Genomic DNA, 27,255 nt, shown 5'->3' on the forward strand with positions numbered 1-27,255 from the left:
TTTTTATATTATATGTCATTTTTTTAATATTAATTTAATAAAAAATGTTCCGCATCAAAGTAATTAAAACTTCCTAGTTAGTTTAATGTTTATAGTAGACCGATTAGTTCAATTCAATTTCAAACGAGTACTACAAATAAATATCTGATAAACAATTATGCAATGCAACTCCAAATAAGCTATTATATATTAGAAAATTTTCTATGAAAAATTATAAGCCATCTTATGCTTAGCATAGGAAATAAATTCAACGTGAAGTAGAGGGTAGGGATTTTATTAATCAAGAAATATAAATTTCATAGGATAAATCGTTTTTCTAAGAAAAGTTTATAGAAGAATGTGATTTCAATCATATTTTCTCAGTATGTATACGAAAAGGTAGAAGAAGATTCATCAATCTTTTAATTAATAATTTTATACTGTCATCGGAGAAAAAATAATAAGTTTACTAGCGGGATGTAAGTAAAATATTTTTCTAAAGCCCTAAATTAAAATCATAGTCTATATTAAATAGTTCAACTTAAATAAATTGTTAAATGAATCAAAATTTACTATAAACATAGGCTTACGAACTTTAGTTGATATTTGGCAATGGTTATAATATGCTTCAATATTTAGCATATATTAAGCATTAAAAAACAGAATAAGATACTTTTAAAATATATAAATATTCTAAATCTAGTGTAGAAACATTATTAAGTATGATAAACAGTGGGATAGTTCATGCAATAGGTGCTATGTGATTATATTTTAATTGTATTTTATCACTTGTTACTTTATATCTCAAGTAGAATTAATTAGATAATTACATTGATAAATCCCATATTCTCAGCACCTAGGGACTACTAAATAACTTTTCTGTCAATTTCAGATTTACCCTATTCGAATGCATCTATAACAATTTGATAGGTATTGAAAAATCTATCAAACCCGATCTATTTTTCTAAATATGCTCTAACGCTTTCTATTCTGTACATTGCTGAATCACCCTTTGACTTTAATCTATCAATAAGGTTCTCAGCTGTTGATTTTTACACATTACTAGGCGCATCTGAAAAATCTTTTGCCTCATTTTTAACATCAAACTCTTTTATATATTCCTCTTAGCTGAGTATTTTTTTAGCTACATCTTTAATAAATTTTAACCCTAGAATGTCATTAATTTAAGGTCTATCAATAGGATTCTTGGCTAGCATTTTGCCAATCAAATTTTACATATCTTTGCTATAAATTCCTGGAATAGGCTTATATGTTCCTGATAAAATCTTCATTTATAGCATTTTAAGACTACCAGCATCGAAAACATGCTCCAGTGTACATAATTCATATAGAACACATCCTAATGACCAAATATCAGTCTTGGTATTATATGGAACGTTATTCACTATTTCTGGACTCATATAATATGGAGTGCCTATAGCAGTTTTTGCAACATCAAGAGTTCCACCAAGGACTTTACTAACACCAAAATCACCTAGCTAACACGATATTTAACCAGTTTCTTCATGCAAAAATACATTAGCTCCTTTTAAATCTCTATGGAGAATATGTTGGCTGTGAACATACCTTAAGCCTAATGCCATCTACACAAAGAATGTAAGCACTAGTTCTTCTTTTACAAATCCTTTTTTCTCTTTTTTCTAACGATCTAAAAATTACTGCAAATCACCAGCATTAGCGTATTACATAACTATGCAAAGGTTATTATTTTATTAAAATGCTTCTACACAATTTGTGACATATTTGTGCTTACATTTTAATAAAATTCTAGCTTCTTGAAGAGCAGAAGCTCTCTCTTCTGGGGGTATATTTGATAATGATATTATTTTCATTACATATTAAGTATTGGTATTAGTATCATTCACCAAAAAAGCTGAACCAAAAGAACCTTTGCCAAGCAATTTGATTTAAGTGTACTTATCCATTAAAAATTTATTTTTTGAATATAAAGAGATTATATAGAATATATAATATAAATTATTAGAAGTATCTTTATTTTAGATGAATGAATAAATAATAACTATAAAAGTTAAAGATTTAACATTTTATTAATACAATTTTAATAAAAAACTAAAATTAGATCACTTTGTAGTTTAAATTCCTGCAGAGAATATAAGGTCTTGTCCATCCTATAAAATAAACCAAAAAGGTTTATTGAATGAAACTTCTAAGACTTTTTCTTAAACTAAGCTGCTGCCACGCATGGATATTATCGTAACGCTTGCTGCATCTGTACCAAACTCATCAACTGTTATAACAGACTTCTAAATAACACTACTGACTCTTAGTTAACTTCCTAACGATTCCCTGCAATCTATACTTTCAAACATCTGATTCACATCAACTTTCTACAATATTTATTTTAGCTCAAAAGTTGACTGTATTTCAAACTATGGAAGCCTCAATTCTATTTCTTTAGATCTCAACTTTGCGTCTAAATTTTCTTCGGATAGACTATGCTCAAACGCCGCCTAGCCATCCTCTAGCGGGAGTATTAGCCTCGCAACTATATCAGAATCGGCGTACTCTAGCTCCACCACCTGAGCTGTACTGGTGCGCGCATATCCCATATGGCGCTTTGCATACATCATCTGGCATGGCGTTTTCCCGTTGAATGATGAGAAATCAGCCGCAACAGTTTGTCTTGGGTCGAAGGCATTCTAGAATTTACCGCTAAAATATAATGCAGAGACCAGAATTACTTCTTCGTCTCCAATCTTCTCCAATATTTTCGGAATCATCCCTGCTGTGTTATCTGATACCCATTTGTTTACTTACTCTGCAGACAAAAGTGGCTGTGGATCAATCTTAAACGCAGCCATCGCATCATTACTCTTCAGCAGGTTAAGGTTCCTCATAAATATGTTGGCTGCCAAATGAAAGTTCTTATTCGCGGCTGGGTCATATCCTTGTAGGTTAAATACGTTATTTAGCTCATCTTTTGCAGGGCCTTATGCAGATGCAGAAAGCAGTGCCAGGACATATATTAATGATAATGGTGAGAAAACGATATTCTAACCTTAAGCTAAAGCTGGAGCCATATTGATAGCTGCAATTTTTGTTGGCTCCATTTTTATTATAATTGTAGATATTTCTTTGATATAAATGTTATAAATTTCTAACAAGTGTTTTGTCGTTTCCATAACTTTATATCATAGCACAAAATTACAATTATAATAGAAATTCTATTCAAACAAATATTTATTATAGAATTATATATATAGTTAACAATTTCACTCAATATCAATTTTGAACTTCCCGACTCCATCTCCTCTCTAAACACCGCCTTTCAATCCTTCGAATATATCACTGAAAAATCCCCCTTCAACTTTGCTTCCTTTCTTATTGTCTTTCTTTCCAACTCCAAACATTACTTCTTCGCCATTTACCTCGATCTAAATCGGCTTGGTAGCGTTCAGTGCTTAGTTCGCAGCAATTTAAGGATTTCCAACAACTTCTTATCCTTTTTTAGGTTTAGAGCTAATCTGTGTAGAATCAACGATAGTATGAGGAACGGTACTATATACTAATTTCTATAAATCGCTAACTCTCGAATTTACATGCAAATGATTACATTATTTTTTAAATTGCTCAGCGTATAAAACGTATTCTTTTGAATACATTTGGGCTGTAATTCGGTTTAAAATAACATTAGGGAGGTTCGAAAGAACACACGATGGTGTATTCTCGGTAGCTAAAGAATATTATACAAGCTATACTCCTTCAGTGATTCGAAGTGTTAACTGCAAATTTTCAGGAATTTTAAGAATAAGAATAAAATCGTCGCAAACTTCAAACTATTAAATTATTTAAAGGGGAGCGGATGCAGCCTATATGAGTCTTGCATTTTCATTTAAAATGTCATTTACTAATTTTTGCTACTCGTTTTTAGCTGATTTTTAACGCTCTGGTTATTTCATATTAATGCTTTCTGGTAGTTATATTACTTCAATGAAATTTTTATAAATATTATACTCATTGGACTAGGATTTATTTTCATCCAATATACTAATTGCTCTAGAAGGTATTTTTTCTTTGTAAAACTACAAAATGCTCAACCCCTAATTTTAAAATGACAATGTATATGCACTATTTCCAGGGAAATAACCTTCTTGGACCTCATTTTGAAGTAACGGTGTGTCAAGTTGAAATTCATTATTACTGAAGAATACAAGTTTGATACTGGTTTAAAACAAACCATTTGCTTATTACTTGCCCTTATTATCCAAGGAATGTGGGCCAGTTTAACGTGATTTTAGTAAAATGAAGAATTTTTCAGAGTGGAAATTTTACGGAATTTCTACAAACCATAAATTGGGAGTTCCATTTTTAAGAATAGGAAGATTTTAGAATAACATATTTTGATCAGAATCTAGCAATGAAATTGAGTAATTTGCATTACATAACACGCCGTCATCCATTTATAACCAAAAATAAGCTTTTCGTTGTGATTTTTTGTATTTATTCTGCAAAAATGCTTCGTTCTAATGAATGAATAGGTCATAGCTAGTTAGTGAGTTATTTTCATTTGTTTCCTCTGTATCTTAATTAATTTCAGCATTCTAACCTATACTATCGTTTTATTCGTTTCCAAAATTACCCTTCCACTATAAATTGTCAGTGTTTTAATTCGTTTTAGCACTTCCTCCTTCTAAAAATTAAACGCCGAAAACTGTAGAAACTGTACAAAAATCCCCGAAAACACAGTTCGTTTTAACGCCAATTTAACTAATATAATCGCTACCAAAATTTCCTTTCTCCACCTAACCCTTGCCTTATAAGGGCTAAACTATCATTTCCAGCCCATTTGACGAGTTTGAGCTAATGCTGACCACGCCACCCACTTGACTCAAAACAAATTTCCCAGATAAAAGACTCTCATCTTCGTTAAGCATATTATCAAGTTTATGTAGAAAATCGACTTTTAATACAAAAAATTCGCCCCCATTCAACTCTTCTAGTGGCAAAATTAAGTCTTTTAAAACAACGAATTCCTACGTCTTCGCCCCACAAAAGATGACTATTTTCGCAAAGCTGTCAGCTTGCAAAAATTCAAACTTGAATGTTAAATATGCAGAGAAATCTGGTTTTCCACTCCCAAAAATAAAAGTTTGCGAACTCGAAATAGAAGTATTTGCAAGGAATTTCGGTCCATTTTTCTCGAAATTTCCAGGCAAACTCAAACTTGAGCAATCAAGTTTATACTGCTATTACCCATTAAATTTCATAATATCATCATTTAGTTCCTCGTAAACCTCAATGAAATCAGCCAATTTTTGTAAATTTTACATCTCAAAAATGAAGAAATTCGTGTTTTCGGAATCGTTTTCGTCACTAAAAAGCTCAGAATCGTCACCATTTTCGAAGAAAAGTGGCTCAAATTGACTCGTTTGCTCAAGCATTTCGGCAGTTTTCTTTGCTACAATTTCGTTCTAAATAGCGAGATTTGACGTCGGACGGCGGAGTTTTGGCAGCTGTTGAGTAGTCAAATTATCGGTTTTCTAATGGTTCAAGAGGTCTTTAAACGAAATTTTAGGCGTCGGTGGCTTGATATAAGGGTTGATTTTGATTGTTTTAGACGTAGCGTTCTGGTTTAAAAATTTGTGCATTTGATAGCGACGGGTATAATTATAAGCTTAAAAATGGTCCTAGACAGCCGGTGAGAGATCATCTGTGAGCAAAAATGCTATTATAGGATCTGCAGCAAGGATTTTCACATAGATAGAATTTTCAATTTCGACTGCTTCCAGTACTGGGAGGAGGATTTCTCTATTTTCTAGGTGTTTTAGAGGGTTTGTCGACGATCCAAGATATGCTTAGAGCTTAAGACCCAAAATATTGTAAAACGTGGTTGATTTGAGGAAAATTAGGCGATTTGGCACTTTCTGGTTAAATTTACGCATGACATGGTATACAGGTAACATGTATACGTTAAGTTACTTCTCAGCTAGCATAAGCTGCACGAAGTTGAGTTGCAGGTTGTCATAGAGGAAATTAAGTACAGTGCAATAATAATTCCTAAGTGAAAAACAGCCTTCTGCTGTATGAACATCCTGCTATTGATGTAAGAAATAATTGTCATCGAAATTCGAGGCTGGAACCACCACATTTTAATTATTAAAGATTAGTGTAAAGAAAAGATTTGGTGTTTTGTCAATTTATGTCGCTTAATTTGTCTTCATTATTGTGTTTAAAGAAAAATTGTCGATAGTTGTATATAAATATTTTAAAAGTGATACAATTTAGATTTGGTTTGGAGAGACCATTTTATCTATACCTAAAAATGCGTTTGCAGTTAGTTCAGGAGTAAGTTATTTGATTAACTATTGTTCATCTAGTTCTGTTAATTTTTCGCTAATTGATACTGGTTTTTGTGTTATATAGGAAGTTTTAGAATTGTTTTCAAACAGTGTTCCTGGGGGGAATAGGTATCGTACTGAAGGTGGCGCTCCTTTGCCGAAAATTTATGGGTTTGGGAATACGTCATTTACTGGAGTTCTAGATGTTGGGTAGTTAAATTATCCAGGAGGTTTAGTTTAATTGGGGATTACTGAGGATGCCAGGTCAGATGCATGGTTAAGTTTTTACAGTGATGAGGTATCTAAAAGTGAAAATAAATCATCAGGTGATTTCTTTTTAGATTTTGACATTGCGGAATTGATACTGAAAAATATATAATCATAAAACTATATTAGTTTAATATAATATATTAAATGAAAATTTATATATAGTATTATATACAACTATTATGAATTTTTAATAACGTCATGGATAAATTGAAAATTTCAGATCAGATGATGATTTGGTTAGAAACATTCGATATTATAATATGTAAAGATCAGTTTGGTATTCTGTATAACAAATAATTTATTCCTCTTATAAGAATTATATCAAAAAATTTATTTCCAAATGATTATAATAAGTATCTGATCAGGTTAATTGATAAACGACCATATAATTTATAAAAAGAGAATTTCAAAGTATTATATGATTATCCTATACTTACTATCAAGGAAATTTTTACTAAATCGGAAATAGTAAAGTTTACCGAAAATAAATAAAACTATCACTACTATAATAAAGCTAATTATGTTCTGATAACTGATTTAAATAAAATACCAGTTACATTAGTCGATTTGTAAGAATTCTAGCGCTTAAATCTAATAAATTTAAATGTTAAAATTGTAAACTATTATCCAATTGCGAGGAAAGCACGACTCCATATACTTATTATTAGTCAAAAGGGGATCTATGATTACGAAATACACCATATAAATTAAAATTAATTAGATAATCGAAAATAGAATTTAGTAAAATTAACTCCATAAGAACATAAAACAGAACATAATTGCCAATTTGCTTACAAAAAGTAGGTCGACTAAAATTTGGATATATTTATATGATTAAATTTTAAGGATTTGAAAGATTAGTATTTACTCATTAAATTCATATCCTTGATACAAATATATAATAATCTATAATTAATATGCCTTTTCTTTATCCACTCCTCATAAAATGGCTTAAGGTGATTACATCAAGCTTCATTAAAAACGTCATGGTAAACGTCTAGACCATGACGAGAAGATGCGTAAAAAAGAAGCTCGTATGCCTCATATTATTTCAAAGAAGGCAACTCATCTTATTGGTCTTCGCTAAAAATTATTCTCAGAAGAGCGTAGAAAGGAAAAGATTGAATTAAAGAAGAAAATTAGACAAAACAATGAAAAGAGCGTCAATAACACTACTAAGAATAATAATACAGTTCCTAAACCAGCGTTCTTGCTTGACAGAGAAACCGAAAATAGAGCCAAAATACTATCAAATACAGTTAAGTAAAAGAAGAAGCAGCGTTCTGCACAATGGTCATTGCCTATTTCTTAAGTTAACCCTTTAGCAGATAGCCAAGTTTTCAAAGTATTAAAAAGTGGTAAGCGTGGAAAGAAAGAATGGAAGCGAAAAATCAACATGGCTACATTCTCCCCACTTGGTGCTACTAGAAAAGCCCCTAAATTTGAAAGATTTATCAAACCTTCTGCATTAAGATATAGATTTGCAAATGTAGTTCACCCTGAACTTAAAGCTACTCATCAGTTAGAAATAATTGGTGTTAAAAAGAATCCTAGTAGCTAATTATATACTGAATTAAATGTACTGACAAAGGGAACTGTCATAGAAGTCAATGTAGCCGATTTGGGTTTGGTTACTGCTGGTGGTAAAGTTGTCTGGGGGAAATACGCATAAATTAGCAATAACCCAGAAAGAGATGGATGTATTAATGCAGTTTTACTAGTGTGATCTATATTTTCTTATATGTAAATAAACATAAATTTCATCATTCTAACAGTTTATTAACCTAACTGGTGTTATCAAAATCGTCCTATTCTTTTTACTCTTCCTATTATTGGACTTCATTATTTTAATCATCAAATTTTTCCTCTTTCTCTTCTTCTTCTTCTTTTTACATTTCGTTCCTTATATCAAACATATCATCATTTTCTATCTTTTATTATCCACTTCCCTAGCTTTTACCTTCAATTCTATTACCAAATTCAATAGTATCTCCATAATAATCACCTTAAATATCTACCTGTGGCTGGTCTGCAAACACATCAAATCCATCTCCATCGTTTTATTCGCCTTCGAAGTATTCAATTTCTTCAATTTCTCGCTTTTCGCGGCCTCCATATCCACCTAAAACCTTTATAATTTCTGGCAAAACAGCAGGTTTTGTTATTTTTCCAGCTGCATAAATCTGCTGTTATTTAAACTCTGATCCTTAAGCAGCCGCGTTGTAGACAGGTTTAATGTTTGGATTTGGTACTTTCTTGGATCTAATTTTACCTATTTCTGGTACTGATCTCATAGCTAAATCATATGAAAATCTATCTCCTGTGGCTTCTTAGTAAGCTCTCAATGCATCTGAATTTGGTACAGCCATAGAAGTTCGAATTTTTCTAATGTAAGTTTCATGTAGCGCCATCTACTCTTGTTCTTATAGCATTTTTGTTGAAATACGATTAGCAGGAAGCTCAAAATGCTTTAAATTTTCTTAGCAATAACCTCCTTTGCTATCGAATGTTTTACGCATTTAGTTAAATATTTTAACATTTTATCCATCAATAGATTTCTAGCGCTCGCGTTATTATAGAGCACCACCACCAGTAAAACGTGATAGATGTGTGCATTTCCTGGGAGCAGAGCAGTCAACTGTGGCTTTTATTTATGATTTTGCGCGTTTATGTTTTAAGTCCATCTCTTTTTATAATTTATCTGCTATGTGCTACTTTGGGGGATGAAGGAGATATGCGCGGTACATTTGGAGGGGTAGGGAACAGGGCCAGCTTATACCTTGGATATAATATTATGTAAATATATTATTATTTACATTCTATTATAAATTATAACTATATAATATTATAAACTTATTTATAATATTATAAATGAATATTTATGTATTGCTTATAATATACCAATACATGAATTTAATTGTTTAGAATAACACAGGCTAGTATTTTCAATGTTAAATAATAATAAAGCATAATACTAACTTAAAAGTAGAATTAAGCAAATTTTATATAATATTAAAATAGTATCAGCTTGTTTGTTAATGAATAAATTTAATTCTGACTCAAACATAATGAGGAAAATTCGTTAGCTGTCATTGGATAACTTAGACCCACCTACCAATAGTTCTATAACTATTAAACAGTCACGACATTATTAAATGCGGCCTAAATCTAGAGGATGGGATATACCTAAATTATTGAAACCATATTCGGTTGAAGTGGTTAAACCTAGGGTTACAAATATGTAAAAGGATTTTCTAAAGAGATCATAGACAATAGAATAAGAAAATAAGCTACTTATTCGATCCATTTCAGCAAGTATGAGTATTGACGATATGCTTAGGGGCTATACTCCTGATGTTAAGCTGACATAAAAAGAAATATAGGCAGCAAAAGCTATAATTGATAAAAAATAAGTAAAATAGTGGATTAAGTGATATTCATGCTTTGTCAGTTCGATGATTTATTTTTGGTATATATTATTTTTCAATCTCCTCGGCCGTCCTTTAAAATGTTTCTGGTAACAATATCAACGCAACTGTCCCAAAAAATCCTGTAAATATAAAATAAACACAGTATGCAGTCCAAACTTAAGGATAAAGTGGGAACACAAGCGTAACACTAATGTTAACTACCCAATTTACAGTAAACGCTAGTGAAGTTAATTTTGGTCCAAAGTTCTATGGGAAAATTTCACCCCAAAGCATTAAGACTATAGGGCCTGGTCCAATCTGATAAAAAATAATAAACATAATAACAACAGTTATTTACAACCAACTAATATCATACTTAAATGCAAAAATTAAAATAAAATTAGAAACAACACACCCATATAAACCAATTGCAAGCAGTATTTTTCGTCTCAATCGATTAATAATTGGCATAGCAGATATTGTTGCAATTATTTTAACAACACCTATCACTATAGCCCCAAGAGAAGAATTATTGGGGAATGAACTTGCTAATATTTGAGAAGCATAAGCTAAAATAGAATTAATGCCAGTAGTAAGTTATGCAGCTGATAATGTTATAGTAACAATTACTAGTCTCCATATTGGAAATTTAACAGCTACTTGCTAAATTATCTCTTAAACAGTATATTCTACTTTTTGTTCAGCTGTAGGCTGGGCAGCTTCTAAGTCTTTATCCGCTATTTATACGTTTGTTTTTTCAGATGCTTTTAATTTAATAAAAAACGTAGAGATAAAAGTTAAAATATTACTGGATAAAATAAAACAGTTGGTTGATGCCCAATATGGCGTAAGATTTAGCAAATATCCTACTACGATTCCGACATTAAGGTTAATCGAAAATACTGTTTATACTAAAGTTTTATATTTCATTATCGTATTATCATTAATAAATTTCGGCATTAACATAAATTATGATGCAATAGTAGTTGAAGTTAAAGCTCTACAGAATACCAAAAAAACTAGATGCACAGGAATAATAGTTAATACCAAAAAGAAAACTACACACATTGAAAGAATTCTAGTTGAAACTATAGTTCCTAACCGCTTTTAATAGAAAACTGTAGTTGCTGATCCTAGCATTCCTCCCATTGCTGCGGAGGCACCTAAAAATGATTTATATGTTGGTGTAATAGTTTAGCCAACTAATTTTGCGTATTTATTCATTGATTCAACTGAAAGTGAAGTAAGAAGGGCTCCTTATGAGATAGAACTTAACGCAGTCATCATATGCTGCATTTAAGTATTCTTATAGTTATATTATTAAATAAATATAATTAACATATATTTTAAAAATACTCTCTCTCTCATTATATTTAATTATATAAGAGTTATTATCTGGGCGTTGAGTATTTAATACTATTAATCCGCAGTATGGTAATGGGAGTCTCATCATCTATACTTAAAGTACAATTACCTTATAGTCTCTGGGTATATTAATTATTCATATTTATTAATTTAAAGTATATTAAATAGTAAAATTAATATATAACAAGATTGCCAGGTAAAACCTATAATAAACATAAAACATCAATATATTACCTAATGTAGTACAGCTGATAAAAGTTAATAAATAAAAACTATTAAGATAATTTAAGAATCAATTAAGAAGCATATGAAAACTAATATTATAGATATACATCTATTTAATGTATATTTTTATATTTCAAAGTAATTAATTATATTCACATTATCATAACTTGTAGTAAGAATGCCATACTTTCATAAAATAGATCATTTAATAGTGTATTTGGCAGCAAAAAAGAGTATTCATACTTCTAAATTAATATTCTAACATATAAACCATTTATCAATATCCTCCAATCACTCCCTCCAGTCGTACATTTCGTCCTCCATTCCCTCTCCGTCACCAATTCCCCCATTCTCTCCTTCCATTCCTTCCTCTCCACCTTCCACACCAATAGTAATCCGTTCAGGCTCGTCAAGTCCCATTGGTTCTAAATTCATGCGCAGGTTTAATTCGGCCTCTTGTTCCGCAATTTCTTAGTGGATCGCTCTGGGAACACCATTTCTACCTGGGAACTCGACTTGTAACTCTAAAGCGTCCATTATAAATCGCTTGTTCACCTCTTTCTTTTCGATAATTTTTCTGAATTCACGCGCCTCATCGTCGTAAGTGATCATAGCGCTAATTTTTTTGAAATGGAAAGGTGGAATTAGAAGAGTTGCTATTTGCTTAAAAAGAGAGCTTTCCTGGTCGAAGCGACGTCGTTACTCCACAATTTCGTCGATTTTGGCTGAATTCTGCATCTTTTCGTCATCAATATCCTATTCAATCTAGCGAATTTCAGTCTTTTTACCTTCTATTTACCGCTTTAATTCCTCGATTTACTATTCTTACGTGAAAGTATTTTAAATGGTCTTTTAAGACTATTCCTACCTCTTTTATAATTCTCGTTGAATAATATTCTCTCTCTCCTTTCTCTCTGCTATTTTTGCTCTAGCTTCGCGCAGTTTTCTCTCTGTTTCTCGCTACTGTGTTTCCAAATTATCTGAAGAAACTATTTCGCTTTTAATGCTAAGCAGCTCCTCTTTCAACTTGATCAAATCCTCTTTACTAAGTTGCTAATCGTCACTAGGTGTTAAATTTTCTAAACTTTCTTTCTATCTTTACAACTAATTCAACTTTTCTAGTTATTCTGTATCACCTTCAATCTCAATAATCTCCTCTACTATTTCTTCTACCTCATCGCAATTATCGACTCCTTCCTTAATTTACTGAATTTTCTTGAACAAATTTTTGACTTTCTTGCTTTTCTCACGTGTCATTTCTCCCGAACTAGCCTCCTAAATAGCTTTGGTGAGTTCGGCAATTCTATCTCTCATGATACGAATTTGGGCATCTTTAGGGTCTTCATTAATAACAGCCTTATTGGTGATTTTCTTTGCCTGATCAGCATATCTTAATGTAGAAAGTGTCTCCTCATAATTCGTACTAGCAGGATTCAAATTTGCCACCATCAACGTCTTACTGTTTCCACCTAAGGATTCCTATAATAAACGTGTTAAGATACTATCTCGATATGGGATGTGTGGTGAATTTTACACGAGCTTTTAAATAACTATTCCAAGTGTACTAAGACTTAGATTGATAGAATTTGCCTCCTAAAGCCTTTTACCTTCTGCACCAGTCTTACCCTGCCGCTCTGAACCAGCTAAATCAACTAGATTGAGCTTTCCGCATCGTACTGTTTCTTTGTCACTAATTGTCTCTAAACGCTCAACACGTACCATAAAAATACTATGGGAACGGCTACTCGTTGCGTTCATTTTAGTAGCCGCTACAGTTCTGTGTGATGTTCCTTAGTCCATAATTTGTATTATTTCTTTTTCAGATTTAACTGGAAAAGACTTTAATCCTTCAATATATATTCCCTTTTTAGGGTTTTCACGTACTGCTAATTTAGCCTTACCAGTCATCAGATCACGTACTTCTTCATTATAAATTTCTATAAAAGAAGCAGAAACAAGAAATTCTGTGTTAGGTATTGTTGACATAGTGTCAAACAGATATTAGAAAGAATTTGGGATACATCCAGGGTTTTCTGAAACCCCTGACATTGTGAAGGTTTTCCCTGATCCAGTCTAACCGTATGCAAAAATACAAGCATTATATCCTTCAAGAACCTATGATACTAGAGGTCTAAATGATATATTAAAAATATCAATGTTTTTCGATTCTGTACCGTAAACTGCATCAAAAGTGAAGGAACGGGCTTGCTTTTAAATATTTGCTGGAGGTGTTATTTTTATCTGTGCTAACTCATTATTAGTTTCAATAACATTTGATGCGCCTTCGTTAGCCTCTTTCTAGTTAAAGGGACGGCATCTTATAACAACTTTAACTGTATCGTCAGGCATTGAATTTGGAGTGGGACTATTTATATAATAATAATGATAATAAAATATTTTCTGATATAAATTTTATAATAAAAAGGTCGATTATAATAATTGGTATAGTATGTTAATTTATTTTTAAATGCTAATTTGGAATGAAGCATTTACTTATTAAAGAGGAGATTATATGAATAATAATTACACTACTCTGCAGATATAACATCATTAAGTAATTAGTAATGTTTAAATAATAAAAATCAGTCAAGATAGTTATAAAAATCAGAAAAACTGTTACTATCGATAATGAAAGGATATGGTGAAACTGATTTGTCTTACTATTAAAACTGAGTATTGATAGTATTAAGAAAAGGTGTTGGGACTTTATTCCTCTCAGCTTCAAAAATAAGTTTATTTTATTTTGCTAATTTATTTTCATGTAAGCTATGATTTTTAATAGTACACACCATTTGTGTATCAATATAGTCAATAAAATCTTCAGCTGTTATTCCTAGCCTTTGTTATAATTTATAAAAATGCACTTAGCACTAACTTGGATTTCGAGTTGTTAATTCATTAGATATTTCAACCCAGTGTCCAATACCAAATTTCTTAATACCTTCAATGAAAATTTTATGCTCCTAAGGGTGCCATGCCCCTTTATTATAATGAGAAAATGTTTTAGGCCGTATCTTCGAATGAAATCTACAATATCTAGTGTTTTTACACGGTCCTTATAAGGTAGGATATCCACAAATTTTTTAATTATTTCCATTGTAGATTGGTTGATTTTAATCTAATTCCATTGTTATAAGAACATTTTGAGATGTAAATCTCCATTATGTAATAATATATATACAATAATACGATCAGTGATACTTCTTAATCGTCCTTATAGTTGATGTCCTAGCCATGCTAAGAGGTACTCCCTGATCTGCATTTGTCAAATTTGAAGGCCCATAGTTTATTGGTATAAAGGTTCCCATAGCATTTCTATATTCGAACTGAGGTAAACACTTGTGATACGGGCCGTACATCTTAATGGAAATAGATTTAGTGGCAATTGTTTTATTTATTCCTCAAAGTAATTATAGAAATAGTTTTTCAAAAATAGTTTCATTTTATTATTATAAAATAATTATATTAATTTTACAATACCTTCCAAATTTATACAAATTTGTTACATTATTATTATATATTAATATATATTATATTAATTTTTACGCTTTCTAATGTCCTAACGCGTTAACAAGGAAAAAGTGAAATGTGCAATAGCTACCACCGGTACAGTTATAGCAACCACACTAGTAGTATCATCTATGCTACACTCCTTCCTTTGTACTGAGGAAAAACCCTGTTTTGTATGCAGAAAAATAACAGCTTTCAAAGCATCCCGCGCTGTCCAGAAAACACTTAATGAGGCAGCAGATGCGTTAGAGGCTGAAAGTTTTGCTCCAACTACTGATGCAGCGCAGGCTCCTACTTAAACAGTCGCAGGTAGGGTCACAATCGGAGCAGTAGATCTCGATAGTGAGATGCAAAACCTTGAAAATATTGATCAGTGAGATAATTGTCACTTCATTCTTGCTACTGCAGACAGCTCGTCTGTCCGTGCTTTCTGTACTTGCAGGTCATTTATAATCTGAGAAATCGCCTCTGCAGTACATTGAGAAAAATGCAAGAAGTAATCGTAAATGCACGTTTATTTTGTGCTATGTTTAGGAGTTTTCAACGTTGAAAAAGTGTTTTCATATTGAAAAATCGGTTTAATGTTTACATTTTAGGAGGAAACTGGTTCTTCAACTTCGTGGATCTCATTAAAAATAAGGAGTTCCTTGTTAGACTTTATCGGATCCGTAGTGATTGAATTATCGAAATTGACGTATTCAACGCTGCAAAGTTAGTTACTAGATTTACGCTATACAACACTTCCCAATGGCTCTGAAATACTTGAAACGTCATTCTCAAACTCGCTGAGCTCTGAAAATTCGAAAATATCAATCGTTCCAGTGTAGATGTATAATTTATTTTCGTTAAATAATACGCTTGGTGTGCAACTGTTTTGAATTGCGCTTAAGTGTCTTAATTTTAATGTTTACAAGTTAAATTGGTATAGAACACCTTTAGTAGCCACTAAAATACTTCCATATACGTCACAACCTACAAGGTTACTTTACGGCTTAATTTCTCCAAGTTTTTACCAATTCTACTTTTCATCAAATGCCCAGACATCACCAAGTTCCAAATTTTCGCACCGGCCACCAATGAGGATAATTCGATTTTTATAAGTGAAAAATGCGAAGAAGCAGCGTTTTTCTGGTGTTTTTATATTTATTTTTGTCCAAATATTTGTTACAAAATCGAATTTCCAGAAGTCGTTATATAACTTACCAGGCGCTTTTCCGCCGAAAATGTACATTTTATTTTCCAAAACAGCAGCTCCGTGACCATATCTCGCCGGTGGTTAAATATCACTATTTATCAGAATGTAGTCAGTTTCAAACCGGTAGAGGTTATCTTGTGCGGTTCCTTAAGCATCGCCACCGAAAATGTAAGGTTTACCGTTGTAGTTAACAACAGAATGTGCACGAAGTGGTTGCTGGTGCTGAACTTCAAGATTTACCAATTTGGTTTATAACAGAATTTGTGTTGTATTCACATATTTCTGAGAAAACCCACCATAAGTGAAAATTTAGCTTCCAGATTAAAATATAGAACCTGATTAGATTTGCCCTCCCATTAATTTTTGGTGATCTTCAATTTGCAGCTGTTTACTATCTGTTGAAACATCACCTAAGAAGCTAGACATTTTGTATTTTCGCATATTAAATATTTTAGGCTCAAAAGTTTATCTATACCATTTCTAAATATCTTTATAACCGGTTGATGATTTAGCCTTATTCCAATCAATCTAGACTTCCATACTCTCTTTTTACAATAAAGAATAATTCTCTAACAGCTATGAGAAAGTGTAATCAGATTAAGCTGCAACTTATTTTCCTATTTCATAGATAAGAATATCTTAATTTACATTCATTTATGAAGTTTGTAGAGTATAGTTAATTACAGAGCATGATGTAATACTTTGCTAAAATCATATATAAAATTGTTATTTATAACTGTACTAGAATATAAGTATATAATATTATACTAAATATACAGTGTACTATAAAATGTATACACCATTTAAAGATTGAATTACAATTAAAATTTCAGTGCAATTAATAGACAGTCACCAATTAATATTTGATTTAAATAAGCTAGTGAGGTTATAGTTAATCACAAACTTTTTGTAGACCTCAGAATCTTGGCTAATCATTCTAGGCTAAAATTATCACCAAAGCTTAGCTCCTCAATAGTCTCATCTTCAGAATCAGATGCACGTGCAAATTCTATATAATCATACGCATTCATAGTTGTAAGAGCAGATGAATGTTAAACTCTTAGCATTTTAAAAAACAAAGTAGAATTTTTGTCAATAACTTTATTTGGATTAATATATTATAATAGCTTATGAAAATTAATTTTAGATATAAGTTAGAATCTAATTCTAAAATATATTAGTATACTATTCTATTGATTTAAAAACTAAAATTTAATGAGTTGTAAGGAGTTAAAAAATTTAATAAAATATCTGAAAAACATACTGAGTTCTTAAATCGGAGTTATACTATAATATTAAGTAGATACAAAACTTTAGGATATGTGAATCTCAGATACTGATAATTATATTCCTATTTCATGATATTACTGTTCTCTACAAAAAAAATAATTTCATCGATTTATTTGTTTTGTATTTTTTTATTGTTTAGGAAATACAAAATATAGTTAATTCGATTAATTGTTTTACTCTGATACTAAATATATACTCGTATCTTAAATCCTTTCCTATTTTTGTAAAATCCCTCAATTCCAATTCTGATAATAATAATCAATTATATGTTAATTAAGTAAATTGTCTTTGTTTATTTGGATTTTTTTTGAAATTCCTGATGGATTAAAGTTTAACACTCATTCAAATAACATTATAAAATAAAAGTATTATAAATTAATAATCACTACCTAATGTAAACATCTATACATTGAACCTTTAAATTATACTTATAATATGATTTAATACTTTCAATTGATTAACTGATTGACTATTTTTGACTGACTAGAAAATAAAGTTTGTTATTTAATAATATAATTATCTGTATAACAAATTTGTTGATAGTATGAAAAGTTTTAAAGCTAGAATAACTTTAATAACATTAGTAAATAATTACAGTATTATTAAGTTTGAGAAGAATAAAGTGCATTTTTAATCAATGTCATTAATTTTTTAGACATGCCTTAGTCAAAAATAAATAGAACGACATAAAAATTTCTCTACAAATGTATTCATTCACACTCTATGCTCTTTGTTTTTTCCACCAGCCCAATCACTATCTATAAGTGTAACATCTCTTCCCCACTTTGGCCTACCTTTAATAACTTTTGCGGGTGAAACTTTATGCGAAAAAACTCGGTTTGTTGCAGTATTCAAAAGATTAGTTGTATTTAATGATATTCGTTTAGGGCTGCTTCTAGACATAACCCGTGATTAAGCAATGGGAGAAGATGGTACTCCCATATTATATGTTTCCTAGAAAACACTTTTTAATCCTGATAAAAGCTAGACATACCCGCGTTCTTTAGCGAACCCTGAACTTTTATCCCTACATTTTGCTTCTAAATCTATGATCGCTTGATCATCTGCTGGAGTTCTCAACTGCATATAAGGTGGCGGAGGCTTATATGCTGAAAAAGGCCCTTTGATAAACTTAAGCTACTCATAAACTGGTATCTTTGGAATAATTTAGCCGGCGTCACAATATGTTATATCAAATTTCTTAGCAGTAATCCCCATAGGTCTAGCCGTCAGCTACACCTTATATCGATATTTCAATTCCATTTAAACTGTTTTCAAGTAATTTATTTAATTTATATAATAATTAAATATGTTAAAATGAACAATTTGTTTCGTAGTTTCAGTTACCTCTAAAATAGATACGACCGTAAATTTCCAGTTCACTATCCACAGTAGCTTCTAGTAACTTAACTCATGGAAGAGCAGAATGCTGCAGACACTGAGCAGGTTGAACTTGAAGACAAGAAGATCATTCAGGCGAACTATCGCAGGTACGGCGTTATCAGACGCCCGCATCAGGAAAAACTAGAGATTGATGAGGACATCTTTTTTGATCTCGATGGTATCGATACAAATCAGGCACAACCCCGCGACCTAGACTTCATCAACGCGCAGTTCGTGCGTAACAACCGGCTGTAGATAGAGCGGCGGCGGTACCGCAGGGGCGGGGTACCGGAGTGAGCAGTTTCATCCCCATCCGAATGACGTGTTTGCGAGCTTGTTGCTGAGCTGGAATGTGTGGTTCTGGATCCGCTCTGCACGCTGCTGCCGCTAGGCACGGTGGTGCTTCATGGACAGGAACACTATATAGGCAACCCATACCGCGGTCAGCGCAAGGAACACAAATTCAGTGTTCGTGATGGTGTGTTGCTCTGCATGGCAGCCGCCGCCCCGGTTCGTGAACTTCGGACCGCAGATGCGGCAGCGGCCATCCGCATAGCACAGATTGCAGTTTGATGCGTGACACTGTAAAGGCTAGCATCCAATCAGCGTCATCTCAAAGCCGAAGAGACACTTCTGACAGTTGGAGTGTTCGTCGCAGCTTGCGCAGTTTTGGCGACTGATACAGACGCACACGCCGCCGAGCAGCTAGCTTCCAGTTCCGCATTGAGAGCAGATGGTATCTGCGCCCAATATGCAGTTCTGTACCAACGGTGCGCCGCAAATACCGCGCGTGCCAGCTTGCCCAGACTCACAATTTCCACAAATAGTTGGATCCACATCGTCACAAAACAGGCAGTCCCGGGTGTCACAGGAGCCGCACGTGAGACCGTTCTAAGTTGGAATACCGCTGGTGCATGCAATGCAGCGGTTGTCCTCGCATAGCGTGCAGTGGGGAATGGTCTAGCAGGCGCTCGAGACACAGGAGTCTCCCGATATTGAAACCGAAAGTGAGCCACAGAGCAGGCACATTCCATTTACTAAAGCGAAGCCCTATTTGCATGCGGAGCAGTGGCGTGTAAAAATATCGCACTGGGCACAGTAGGGAATGTTGGCACAGTCACGCGAGCAGGCGTGATCTGGCGTTGGCAAATAAGTAGAATGGCATTCCTGACAGATTTTGGTGTTTCCAGAGATAGTACAGGCGAGACACCCGCGAGGGCAATCGCAGTTATTGTGTGAAAGAAAGTATCCAGCAGCGCACTGCATGCATATATCGGGTACGTTAGCTATCCGACAGTTTATACCACTATATGCGATACAGGTATTTGAGTCCTCGTTGGTGACGAACCCTGGTATGCAGCGCGCACAAAGCTTGCCTTAGATAGGCTTACAGATTGCACAGTTCTCAACACTACTACAAGATCCACATGATGTATGGTATAGATCTGGTAGGAAACCGGGCATGCACTTGAGGCAGACTGGAGTTTCGGGATGTTCGATTAGACAGTTGGTTATCATTTAGGAATGGAAATCATTCAGACTGATGAACGTAGTTCCGTATCCAACCGGTGAAGGAGATTGGGAGGTTACGTTGGATGTACTGCGGCGTGGATATATAGTTCGTATCTGCGGTGATGGTTTTGGTAAGATCTGAGAAGGCTAGGACGTCGGTACTGAAGGGGTGTTCCCGGTACATTATCTGTGGTAACATCTCTTATATTATGTTTACTTAGGGGTGAGCCCATCTGGTCCTGCTCGCGGGTGGAGTAACAGTGATCGTTTCTGATATGACATTCGTATACACTGAATAAGTTTTGCTTCATTCCTGTACATAATAATATATGATCAAGTTATTTATGAAAAAATCTATTAACTACCTCACCATAATATATTTATAACATTGAATGAAAAACAGGACCTTTACCCAACATTGCGAATACTGCCTAATAGATCTAAAGCTATTTCCCTTCCTATTTATAACTTATGATCTGAATGACCATATTAATATATTAATATTCAGTATGTGGTTTCTACGTATATCTTACAAATGAAGCTTGACTCGGCAAGGCTAAGATAGAAGCTACTTGCAATCAAAAGTAACGAAGCACTGCCACCAAAGCAGTCAATTGAGGAGGCCCAGCTTCCAATATTATAAACCAATGATAGCTACGAATAGGACTCGTTCGAATTGTCTATGACTTGTATTGAAGGAAAGTGAGTATATATAATATAAAACTATCCTCAGCCAACCAGTTCTTTAAATTGCTGCGGTATCACACTTATAATCGCCCATTAACTAGGTAGCTGGCTTAATATCTGGTAACTCCGCTGCATGGGAAGCGAAGTATTATTTAAGGTTATGCGATGGAATTTCATATTTTAGATGGTTACACAAGTTTGAAGCGTTTAGTCGATAAAAGCTCTAGTCAGACTAAGCAGAAGGAAGTACATAATGGAAGATTTTAAACACGAATATACTTCTTAAATATATTGCACCTCATTATACTTACTAGTCGTGCAGTCGTGTCAAGGACCAGATAACTGCGGAGATATTACCTTCTTTGAAAATGTATATAATTTCTCTATTATTATCCTAATGTTCAACATTTGCACAGAAACAGCCGAATATCTATTCCACGAAAATTGTTCTGTATCAGCTTACTACTCTATATAATAAATATTTAGTATTTGGAGGGTTATATTATTTGCTCTCAGTGTATTTTAATCTAGAAAATACCCCATTGAAAGTCACGAGCTGCATATGAAACACTATACGCTACAAAATCTGCAGTCATTAGTCCCGATCCCTATTTATGTGATACGTATGGGTGTTTATCAGTCAGCCCTCAGCATGCACATTTATCTAATTCTATAAAAAACCAAGTGTAAAGTAAGTAATCATATTTCTCACTCGTCTATCAGGCGCACCAGCGCCAGGATATCATTAAGCGTGATATCTGAAAGTGATGGAGATTCCCGGATGACAACCTCATCAGATGGATCGTTCCTAGCAATCTTGTAATACTTGTTCTTCAGCTGAGATACAGTATGACCGCGGAAAGATCTTTCCCGTATGGTCTCCCACCTCCCTCGATATTCCTTATATGCTTGTTGCAACCGTTCCTCTTGTTCGTAAGTCCATTTAATTCTTCCTGGCATTATATATGAAGTGGAGAATCTGTTGATCTCTTTGTATCTATAATATAAGTTTATTTTTATTCTCTCAGATTTTCTTATCATGTGTAGACTAGATAATCGCGTTCAGTATGAGTTATTTTGGGAAAGAGTACTATCAACCTAAAAATCTTTATATGTATTTTTTAGTATATCTGCTAGAATAGAAAAAGTTTTTTCTGCATTATTAAAATAATATATGTATTAATGTAATAAAACCAGTAACCATGCAAAATGTCTATATACATTTTAATATATTTATAGTATATACCAACCTCAATACTGATCTAGAAATAGATAATTTTAGGATATAATTTGATAAATAGTAAATTATGATGATCTTAGGAAATTCGAATGTATACATTTGTAAAAGATTGCCTAATCATAAATTATATATAAAAGTCCTTTACATAATACTTAAAACTTTATAATTTTTGTAACTAGTAATATTATCTGAAATTACAATCATTTTTACTTGGCATTTTATATTTATATTATAATATAATATTAGTATTACTAAAAATTATCACAACTATTATAAAATTTAAATTTAGCGCTAATCGCAGGAAAAATGTTTAAATTTAAAAAATATACAGGTGGATTATATATATTTTTATTAAACACTTACGATATTTGGTATCTCACGTCATAAAGTCAGTGAGTAATTTGACTTGACGAACTAAAAGTGTTGTTCGTCGTGGTAAAATATAAGTGATTGGTATGAAGAGATAAAATCACTTTATCTCTTACCCATTGATCTGTGAAATCCACGAAGATACTACCTCTACCATCGTCTCAGCCCCCATATCCTGTACTGCCTAACTAGGGACTACTCTGATTCCTTAGATAAGATTCCTCTGCATTTCTTTCATCGTTTTTGGGTACTATTTTTCCAAGTAAAATGAGCTACTGCCAAGGGGGACACTTGCTCTCATTGTTTCATAGAGCATGCTCTCAAGATCTGTTCGTTTTTGTAGGATCAAGGCAGATATAGTTCTAAGCCTATACAGCTCCTTACACTTAATATATACTAGTTTTTCCAAACTGCGTAGTTCCTATTTGTAGTGTTGCTTCTCACTTTCGAATTTTTTCAGCAACTCACTGACGAAACTACTCACCTACTACTTTTCTGCTTCATATTTTCTCTCGAAGTCACTGATAATCACTTACATCTAGATAATTTGATTGCTTTACTCGCCTATTTTTCTCTCCATTTCTTGTTTTACACTCAGCTCATATCGCTATACGTCTTTTTACCCGATAAAGCCCTCGCTGACTGGCTTACTTTACTTTTTCAGCAACTGGATGCCCTTCTAGAGTTCAATGTTCTGTATTCGTAAAAGCTTAGTCTCTCTTCCAACGTCTTAGTTATATCTTGCCAGCTTCTCTGCAACGGCATCTTCTACAGCTTTCCTTTTGTCTATCTCAAATGCTGCAGTTCGCTATGCAGCATCTGCAAGTGCTTACTACTTCAAAAGATCTAATTAAAGCTCTAAATCCTACCTCTATTCTTCGCTAATTTCTAGGCGCCGCAAAAGTTAAATCTTCTCTCCTGCAAACTAACCGAAGTCACTTAGCAGCTACTAAAAGTCATTAATTCGCGATCTTTCCTAGTCTAGATCAGTTCGTAATAATTAATTCTCATGGGCGGCATCATCTAGACGCTTATTAGCTTGCTTTTCAGTTTGCGCCTGAAATTCCTCAAGCTTAGACTCCATCGCGCGGTACTTAGCGCGTTCGCGTGCGAGCTCTTCTTTGAGCTAGTTGATTTATTCGGCACTTCTTCGCTCAATGTTTGCTATTTTCTGATGCAGAAATGTTGGGTCGTTTTGCATTTTTATATAATAATTTCTATATAAATTCACTTATAATTTTTATCATCTTCTTTTGACTTTAAGTTTATAAATTACCTCGTTAAGAATATTCATAACTGTTTAGCTTGCTTGCATATCATATAGGTTAAATGAAATAAAACTAGCACAGTTTTTTTCATACTTCATAAAAGCAATATATTATTAGAATTTAGTACCCTCAGCTCCATACAGTAATTAAAATTCATAAAATTATTTTTGAATGAAAGAATTTTGCTTTAGTTCAAGTAATTATTAAGGTTACATTATAATAGACTTTTAGGTTGATTTTTAATATGGGAAAAAAATATTGTTTAGTTCTGATTTGTTCAGTTTTTAACCAATTTTTTATTATGAAATAACGTTAGCCACTATATTTTATATAAATTTTTCACGGCCACGTAGTACAATCTAAGAAAATAATCCTTTGAAGTTATAAATATCTAATAACTTATCTTATGCCCGCCTCCTAAACTATTTAATTTAAACTTTTTAAATTACTGAATTTTATAGTGTAAACTTATTCTGATTAATATCTGATTAAAAATTTAATTATTCCTATGAATAGTTACAGCAATATTAATTACGTAAGCACCCCTTTGTGCTAATGTCTGTTTACGGTTATTTGTAGGATACATTTCTTTAACTAAATTAACGTTATCTATTGCAACTTTGTGTCTAAGCTTTTTATTTATCTTCTAATACATTTTCTATAGTTTTTTTAAGAGTAATGTGAAGTTAATATTAATTTAGTCTTGACATCATTTTTTAATATCTTATTTATAACATAAAATAATAATATTTTAAAACTTTACTTATAATATGAACTTAAAAAATTAGTAATATAAACAAGTAAACAGAATTCACTCTATTAAAAATTACATTTTCAATAAAGTATAATAAATATCATTACACCGAAAGCCAATCTAATATTGTCTTTGATAATTCAAGAGGAATAGCACTGCCTATACTATGGATGCTATTAAAATAAACAATTTATCCCAATTTATTCTCGTTAACTAAGGAATAAACTGCTTCGCTGTCAATATAACTATCATTGTCAACTAATATAAACAACCCATTTTATACCGATAAATATGCATTCTCTAAGCCAGAGAATTAAAAATCTCTTAAATACTTCATCTAAGAATTCACATACTTTTATATTTGATTGTGATAACCGAGTTTCCATATTGCCTTATACTGATGATGCTATGGAATTATTTGAGATGTTCTAGAAGAGACTTAGCCTTAAATTATTTAGAATGTTTAATTCCAAAAATATCTTAATAGATAGTTCAAACCTCTTATTTTGCAAACTTATACCAAGAAGCCTTCTTTTACTTTAACACCACCAGGAGTTATTGCAATAACCAAAGACTCCGATATAGTTCTATTCAATAATATGGCAAGTAGTCCGCCAAGTGAATGCCCACATAATATAATGTACTTAAATTTAAACGATTGAATAAATATTTTTAATATTGAGACTACACTTTCTGTTGCATATGACTATAATTCTTCTGATTTTCCATGTCCTGGTAAATCAGGTGCTATGACACGATATTCATTCTCTAAATATAAAATCAAAGGTGTATAAGATTCAATAAGTTAACCAAACCCATGAAAAAAGAATAAAGGTTACTTATCATTTTAAGAATCATAATAAGATATGCTCTGAAAGAATTAAATTTTTAATTGATCAAGTTAAATTGACCAATCAACATCTTCGAATTCCATATATGTTTAGTCTTATTATGATTATTATATTCATTAAAGTATTAATTTGTTTTATCATGAATATATTATTATATTGTTATAATATGTTTATATACCTTAAAATGCAAAACGACCCAACATTTCTGCATCAGAAAATAGCAAACATTGAGCGAAGAAGTGCCGAATAAATCAACTAGCTCAAAGAAGAGCTCGCACGCGAACGCGCTAAGTACCGCGCGATGGAGTCTAAGCTTGAGGAATTTCAGGCGCAAACTGAAAAGCAAGCTAATAAGCGTCTAGATGATGCCGCCCATGAGAATTAATTATTACGAACTGATCTAGACTAGGAAAGATCGCGAATTAATGACTTTTAGTAGCTGCTAAGTGACTTCGGTTAGTTTGCAGGAGAGAAGATTTAACTTTTGCGGCGCCTAGAAATTAGCGAAGAATAGAGGTAGGATTTAGAGCTTTAATTAGATCTTTTGAAGTAGTAAGCACTTGCAGATGCTGCATAGCGAACTGCAGCATTTGAGATAGACAAAAGGAAAGCTGTAGAAGATGCCGTTGCAGAGAAGCTGGCAAGATATAACTAAGACGTTGGAAGAGAGACTAAGCTTTTACGAATACAGAACATTGAACTCTAGAAGGGCATCCAGTTGCTGAAAAAGTAAAGTAAGCCAGTCAGCGAGGGCTTTATCGGGTAAAAAGACGTATAGCGATATGAGCTGAGTGTAAAACAAGAAATGGAGAGAAAAATAGGCGAGTAAAGCAATCAAATTATCTAGATGTAAGTGATTATCAGTGACTTCGAGAGAAAATATGAAGCAGAAAAGTAGTAGGTGAGTAGTTTCGTCAGTGAGTTGCTGAAAAAATTCGAAAGTGAGAAGCAACACTACAAATAGGAACTACGCAGTTTGGAAAAACTAGTATATATTAAGTGTAAGGAGCTGTATAGGCTTAGAACTATATCTGCCTTGATCCTACAAAAACGAACAGATCTTGAGAGCATGCTCTATGAAACAATGAGAGCAAGTGTCCCCCTTGGCAGTAGCTCATTTTACTTGGAAAAATAGTACCCAAAAACGATGAAAGAAATGCAGAGGAATCTTATCTAAGGAATCAGAGTAGTCCCTAGTTAGGCAGTACAGGATATGGGGGCTGAGACGATGGTAGAGGTAGTATCTTCGTGGATTTCACAGATCAATGGGTAAGAGATAAAGTGATTTTATCTCTTCATACCAATCACTTATATTTTACCACGACGAACAACACTTTTAGTTCGTCAAGTCAAATTACTCACTGACTTTATGACGTGAGATACCAAATATCGTAAGTGTTTAATAAAAATATATATAATCCACCTGTATATTTTTTAAATTTAAACATTTTTCCTGCGATTAGCGCTAAATTTAAATTTTATAATAGTTGTGATAATTTTTAGTAATACTAATATTATATTATAATATAAATATAAAATGCCAAGTAAAAATGATTGTAATTTCAGATAATATTACTAGTTACAAAAATTATAAAGTTTTAAGTATTATGTAAAGGACTTTTATATA

The 27,255-nt window shown here is 32.6% G+C and overlaps 22 protein-coding genes across 22 annotated transcripts; 8 read left to right on the plus strand and 14 right to left on the minus strand. All coding sequences in view use genetic code 6, as the record gives it.

Moving 5' to 3' along the window:
- Nucleotides 1-44: 44 nt before the first annotated feature.
- SS50377_25812 (uncharacterized protein) lies at nucleotides 45-743 on the plus strand (the record flags this gene model as incomplete). The annotated part of the gene is made up of 1 exon (XM_067909639.1): nucleotides 45-743. One exon carries the CDS (start codon nucleotides 45-47, stop codon nucleotides 741-743), a length of 699 nt encoding a protein of 232 aa, XP_067762395.1.
- Nucleotides 744-764: 21 nt separating this feature from the next.
- On the minus strand, nucleotides 765-1,925 carry SS50377_25813 (Kinase, NEK; the record flags this gene model as incomplete). The annotated part of the gene is made up of 1 exon (XM_067909640.1): nucleotides 765-1,925. The coding sequence occupies one exon, from the start codon at nucleotides 1,923-1,925 to the stop codon at nucleotides 765-767; it is 1,161 nt and encodes a 386-aa protein (XP_067762396.1).
- Nucleotides 1,926-2,081: 156 nt separating this feature from the next.
- On the minus strand, nucleotides 2,082-3,143 carry SS50377_25814 (Serpin 1; the record flags this gene model as incomplete). The annotated part of the gene is made up of 1 exon (XM_067909641.1): nucleotides 2,082-3,143. One exon carries the CDS (start codon nucleotides 3,141-3,143, stop codon nucleotides 2,082-2,084), a length of 1,062 nt encoding a protein of 353 aa, XP_067762397.1.
- A 90-nt stretch (nucleotides 3,144-3,233) lies between these two features.
- Nucleotides 3,234-6,650, minus strand: SS50377_25815 (uncharacterized protein; the record flags this gene model as incomplete). Its single annotated transcript, XM_067909642.1, has 1 exon — nucleotides 3,234-6,650. One exon carries the CDS (start codon nucleotides 6,648-6,650, stop codon nucleotides 3,234-3,236), a length of 3,417 nt encoding a protein of 1,138 aa, XP_067762398.1.
- A 117-nt stretch (nucleotides 6,651-6,767) lies between these two features.
- SS50377_25816 (uncharacterized protein) lies at nucleotides 6,768-7,403 on the plus strand (the record flags this gene model as incomplete). Its single annotated transcript, XM_067909643.1, has 1 exon — nucleotides 6,768-7,403. The coding sequence occupies one exon, from the start codon at nucleotides 6,768-6,770 to the stop codon at nucleotides 7,401-7,403; it is 636 nt and encodes a 211-aa protein (XP_067762399.1).
- A 112-nt stretch (nucleotides 7,404-7,515) lies between these two features.
- SS50377_25817 (Ribosomal protein S8) lies at nucleotides 7,516-8,295 on the plus strand (the record flags this gene model as incomplete). Its single annotated transcript, XM_067909644.1, has 1 exon — nucleotides 7,516-8,295. The coding sequence occupies one exon, from the start codon at nucleotides 7,516-7,518 to the stop codon at nucleotides 8,293-8,295; it is 780 nt and encodes a 259-aa protein (XP_067762400.1).
- Nucleotides 8,296-8,332: 37 nt separating this feature from the next.
- On the minus strand, nucleotides 8,333-9,316 carry SS50377_25818 (uncharacterized protein; the record flags this gene model as incomplete). The annotated part of the gene is made up of 1 exon (XM_067909645.1): nucleotides 8,333-9,316. The coding sequence occupies one exon, from the start codon at nucleotides 9,314-9,316 to the stop codon at nucleotides 8,333-8,335; it is 984 nt and encodes a 327-aa protein (XP_067762401.1).
- A 321-nt stretch (nucleotides 9,317-9,637) lies between these two features.
- Nucleotides 9,638-10,003, plus strand: SS50377_25819 (uncharacterized protein; the record flags this gene model as incomplete). The annotated part of the gene is made up of 1 exon (XM_067909646.1): nucleotides 9,638-10,003. The coding sequence occupies one exon, from the start codon at nucleotides 9,638-9,640 to the stop codon at nucleotides 10,001-10,003; it is 366 nt and encodes a 121-aa protein (XP_067762402.1).
- Nucleotides 10,004-10,006: 3 nt separating this feature from the next.
- Nucleotides 10,007-11,275, minus strand: SS50377_25820 (Hexose transporter; the record flags this gene model as incomplete). The annotated part of the gene is made up of 1 exon (XM_067909647.1): nucleotides 10,007-11,275. One exon carries the CDS (start codon nucleotides 11,273-11,275, stop codon nucleotides 10,007-10,009), a length of 1,269 nt encoding a protein of 422 aa, XP_067762403.1.
- Nucleotides 11,276-11,860: 585 nt separating this feature from the next.
- On the minus strand, nucleotides 11,861-13,918 carry SS50377_25821 (Kinesin-like protein; the record flags this gene model as incomplete). The annotated part of the gene is made up of 1 exon (XM_067909648.1): nucleotides 11,861-13,918. The coding sequence occupies one exon, from the start codon at nucleotides 13,916-13,918 to the stop codon at nucleotides 11,861-11,863; it is 2,058 nt and encodes a 685-aa protein (XP_067762404.1).
- Nucleotides 13,919-14,151: 233 nt separating this feature from the next.
- SS50377_25822 (Myb-like DNA-binding domain-containing protein) lies at nucleotides 14,152-14,697 on the minus strand (the record flags this gene model as incomplete). The annotated part of the gene is made up of 1 exon (XM_067909649.1): nucleotides 14,152-14,697. One exon carries the CDS (start codon nucleotides 14,695-14,697, stop codon nucleotides 14,152-14,154), a length of 546 nt encoding a protein of 181 aa, XP_067762405.1.
- A 63-nt stretch (nucleotides 14,698-14,760) lies between these two features.
- SS50377_25823 (uncharacterized protein) lies at nucleotides 14,761-14,928 on the minus strand (the record flags this gene model as incomplete). Its single annotated transcript, XM_067909650.1, has 1 exon — nucleotides 14,761-14,928. One exon carries the CDS (start codon nucleotides 14,926-14,928, stop codon nucleotides 14,761-14,763), a length of 168 nt encoding a protein of 55 aa, XP_067762406.1.
- A 195-nt stretch (nucleotides 14,929-15,123) lies between these two features.
- Nucleotides 15,124-15,456, plus strand: SS50377_25824 (uncharacterized protein; the record flags this gene model as incomplete). Its single annotated transcript, XM_067909651.1, has 1 exon — nucleotides 15,124-15,456. One exon carries the CDS (start codon nucleotides 15,124-15,126, stop codon nucleotides 15,454-15,456), a length of 333 nt encoding a protein of 110 aa, XP_067762407.1.
- An 8-nt stretch (nucleotides 15,457-15,464) lies between these two features.
- On the minus strand, nucleotides 15,465-16,928 carry SS50377_25825 (Kelch motif-containing protein; the record flags this gene model as incomplete). The annotated part of the gene is made up of 1 exon (XM_067909652.1): nucleotides 15,465-16,928. The coding sequence occupies one exon, from the start codon at nucleotides 16,926-16,928 to the stop codon at nucleotides 15,465-15,467; it is 1,464 nt and encodes a 487-aa protein (XP_067762408.1).
- A 1,350-nt stretch (nucleotides 16,929-18,278) lies between these two features.
- On the minus strand, nucleotides 18,279-18,827 carry SS50377_25826 (uncharacterized protein; the record flags this gene model as incomplete). Its single annotated transcript, XM_067909653.1, has 1 exon — nucleotides 18,279-18,827. One exon carries the CDS (start codon nucleotides 18,825-18,827, stop codon nucleotides 18,279-18,281), a length of 549 nt encoding a protein of 182 aa, XP_067762409.1.
- A 54-nt stretch (nucleotides 18,828-18,881) lies between these two features.
- On the plus strand, nucleotides 18,882-19,244 carry SS50377_25827 (uncharacterized protein; the record flags this gene model as incomplete). Its single annotated transcript, XM_067909654.1, has 1 exon — nucleotides 18,882-19,244. The coding sequence occupies one exon, from the start codon at nucleotides 18,882-18,884 to the stop codon at nucleotides 19,242-19,244; it is 363 nt and encodes a 120-aa protein (XP_067762410.1).
- Nucleotides 19,245-19,250: 6 nt separating this feature from the next.
- SS50377_25828 (Cysteine-rich membrane protein 2) lies at nucleotides 19,251-20,741 on the minus strand (the record flags this gene model as incomplete). Its single annotated transcript, XM_067909655.1, has 1 exon — nucleotides 19,251-20,741. The coding sequence occupies one exon, from the start codon at nucleotides 20,739-20,741 to the stop codon at nucleotides 19,251-19,253; it is 1,491 nt and encodes a 496-aa protein (XP_067762411.1).
- A 253-nt stretch (nucleotides 20,742-20,994) lies between these two features.
- On the plus strand, nucleotides 20,995-21,165 carry SS50377_25829 (uncharacterized protein; the record flags this gene model as incomplete). Its single annotated transcript, XM_067909656.1, has 1 exon — nucleotides 20,995-21,165. The coding sequence occupies one exon, from the start codon at nucleotides 20,995-20,997 to the stop codon at nucleotides 21,163-21,165; it is 171 nt and encodes a 56-aa protein (XP_067762412.1).
- A 689-nt stretch (nucleotides 21,166-21,854) lies between these two features.
- Nucleotides 21,855-22,106, minus strand: SS50377_25830 (Myb-like DNA-binding domain-containing protein; the record flags this gene model as incomplete). The annotated part of the gene is made up of 1 exon (XM_067909657.1): nucleotides 21,855-22,106. The coding sequence occupies one exon, from the start codon at nucleotides 22,104-22,106 to the stop codon at nucleotides 21,855-21,857; it is 252 nt and encodes an 83-aa protein (XP_067762413.1).
- Nucleotides 22,107-22,855: 749 nt separating this feature from the next.
- Nucleotides 22,856-23,956, minus strand: SS50377_25831 (uncharacterized protein; the record flags this gene model as incomplete). Its single annotated transcript, XM_067909658.1, has 1 exon — nucleotides 22,856-23,956. The coding sequence occupies one exon, from the start codon at nucleotides 23,954-23,956 to the stop codon at nucleotides 22,856-22,858; it is 1,101 nt and encodes a 366-aa protein (XP_067762414.1).
- A 921-nt stretch (nucleotides 23,957-24,877) lies between these two features.
- On the minus strand, nucleotides 24,878-25,711 carry SS50377_25832 (Alpha/beta hydrolase family protein; the record flags this gene model as incomplete). The annotated part of the gene is made up of 1 exon (XM_067909659.1): nucleotides 24,878-25,711. One exon carries the CDS (start codon nucleotides 25,709-25,711, stop codon nucleotides 24,878-24,880), a length of 834 nt encoding a protein of 277 aa, XP_067762415.1.
- An 83-nt stretch (nucleotides 25,712-25,794) lies between these two features.
- Nucleotides 25,795-26,913, plus strand: SS50377_25833 (uncharacterized protein; the record flags this gene model as incomplete). The annotated part of the gene is made up of 1 exon (XM_067909660.1): nucleotides 25,795-26,913. One exon carries the CDS (start codon nucleotides 25,795-25,797, stop codon nucleotides 26,911-26,913), a length of 1,119 nt encoding a protein of 372 aa, XP_067762416.1.
- Between the last annotated feature and the right edge of the window lie 342 nt (nucleotides 26,914-27,255).

Source organism: Spironucleus salmonicida, chromosome 6 (genome assembly GCF_000497125.1).
Source record: "Spironucleus salmonicida strain ATCC 50377 chromosome 6, whole genome shotgun sequence".
NCBI classification, from domain to species: domain Eukaryota; phylum Fornicata; order Diplomonadida; family Hexamitidae; genus Spironucleus; species Spironucleus salmonicida.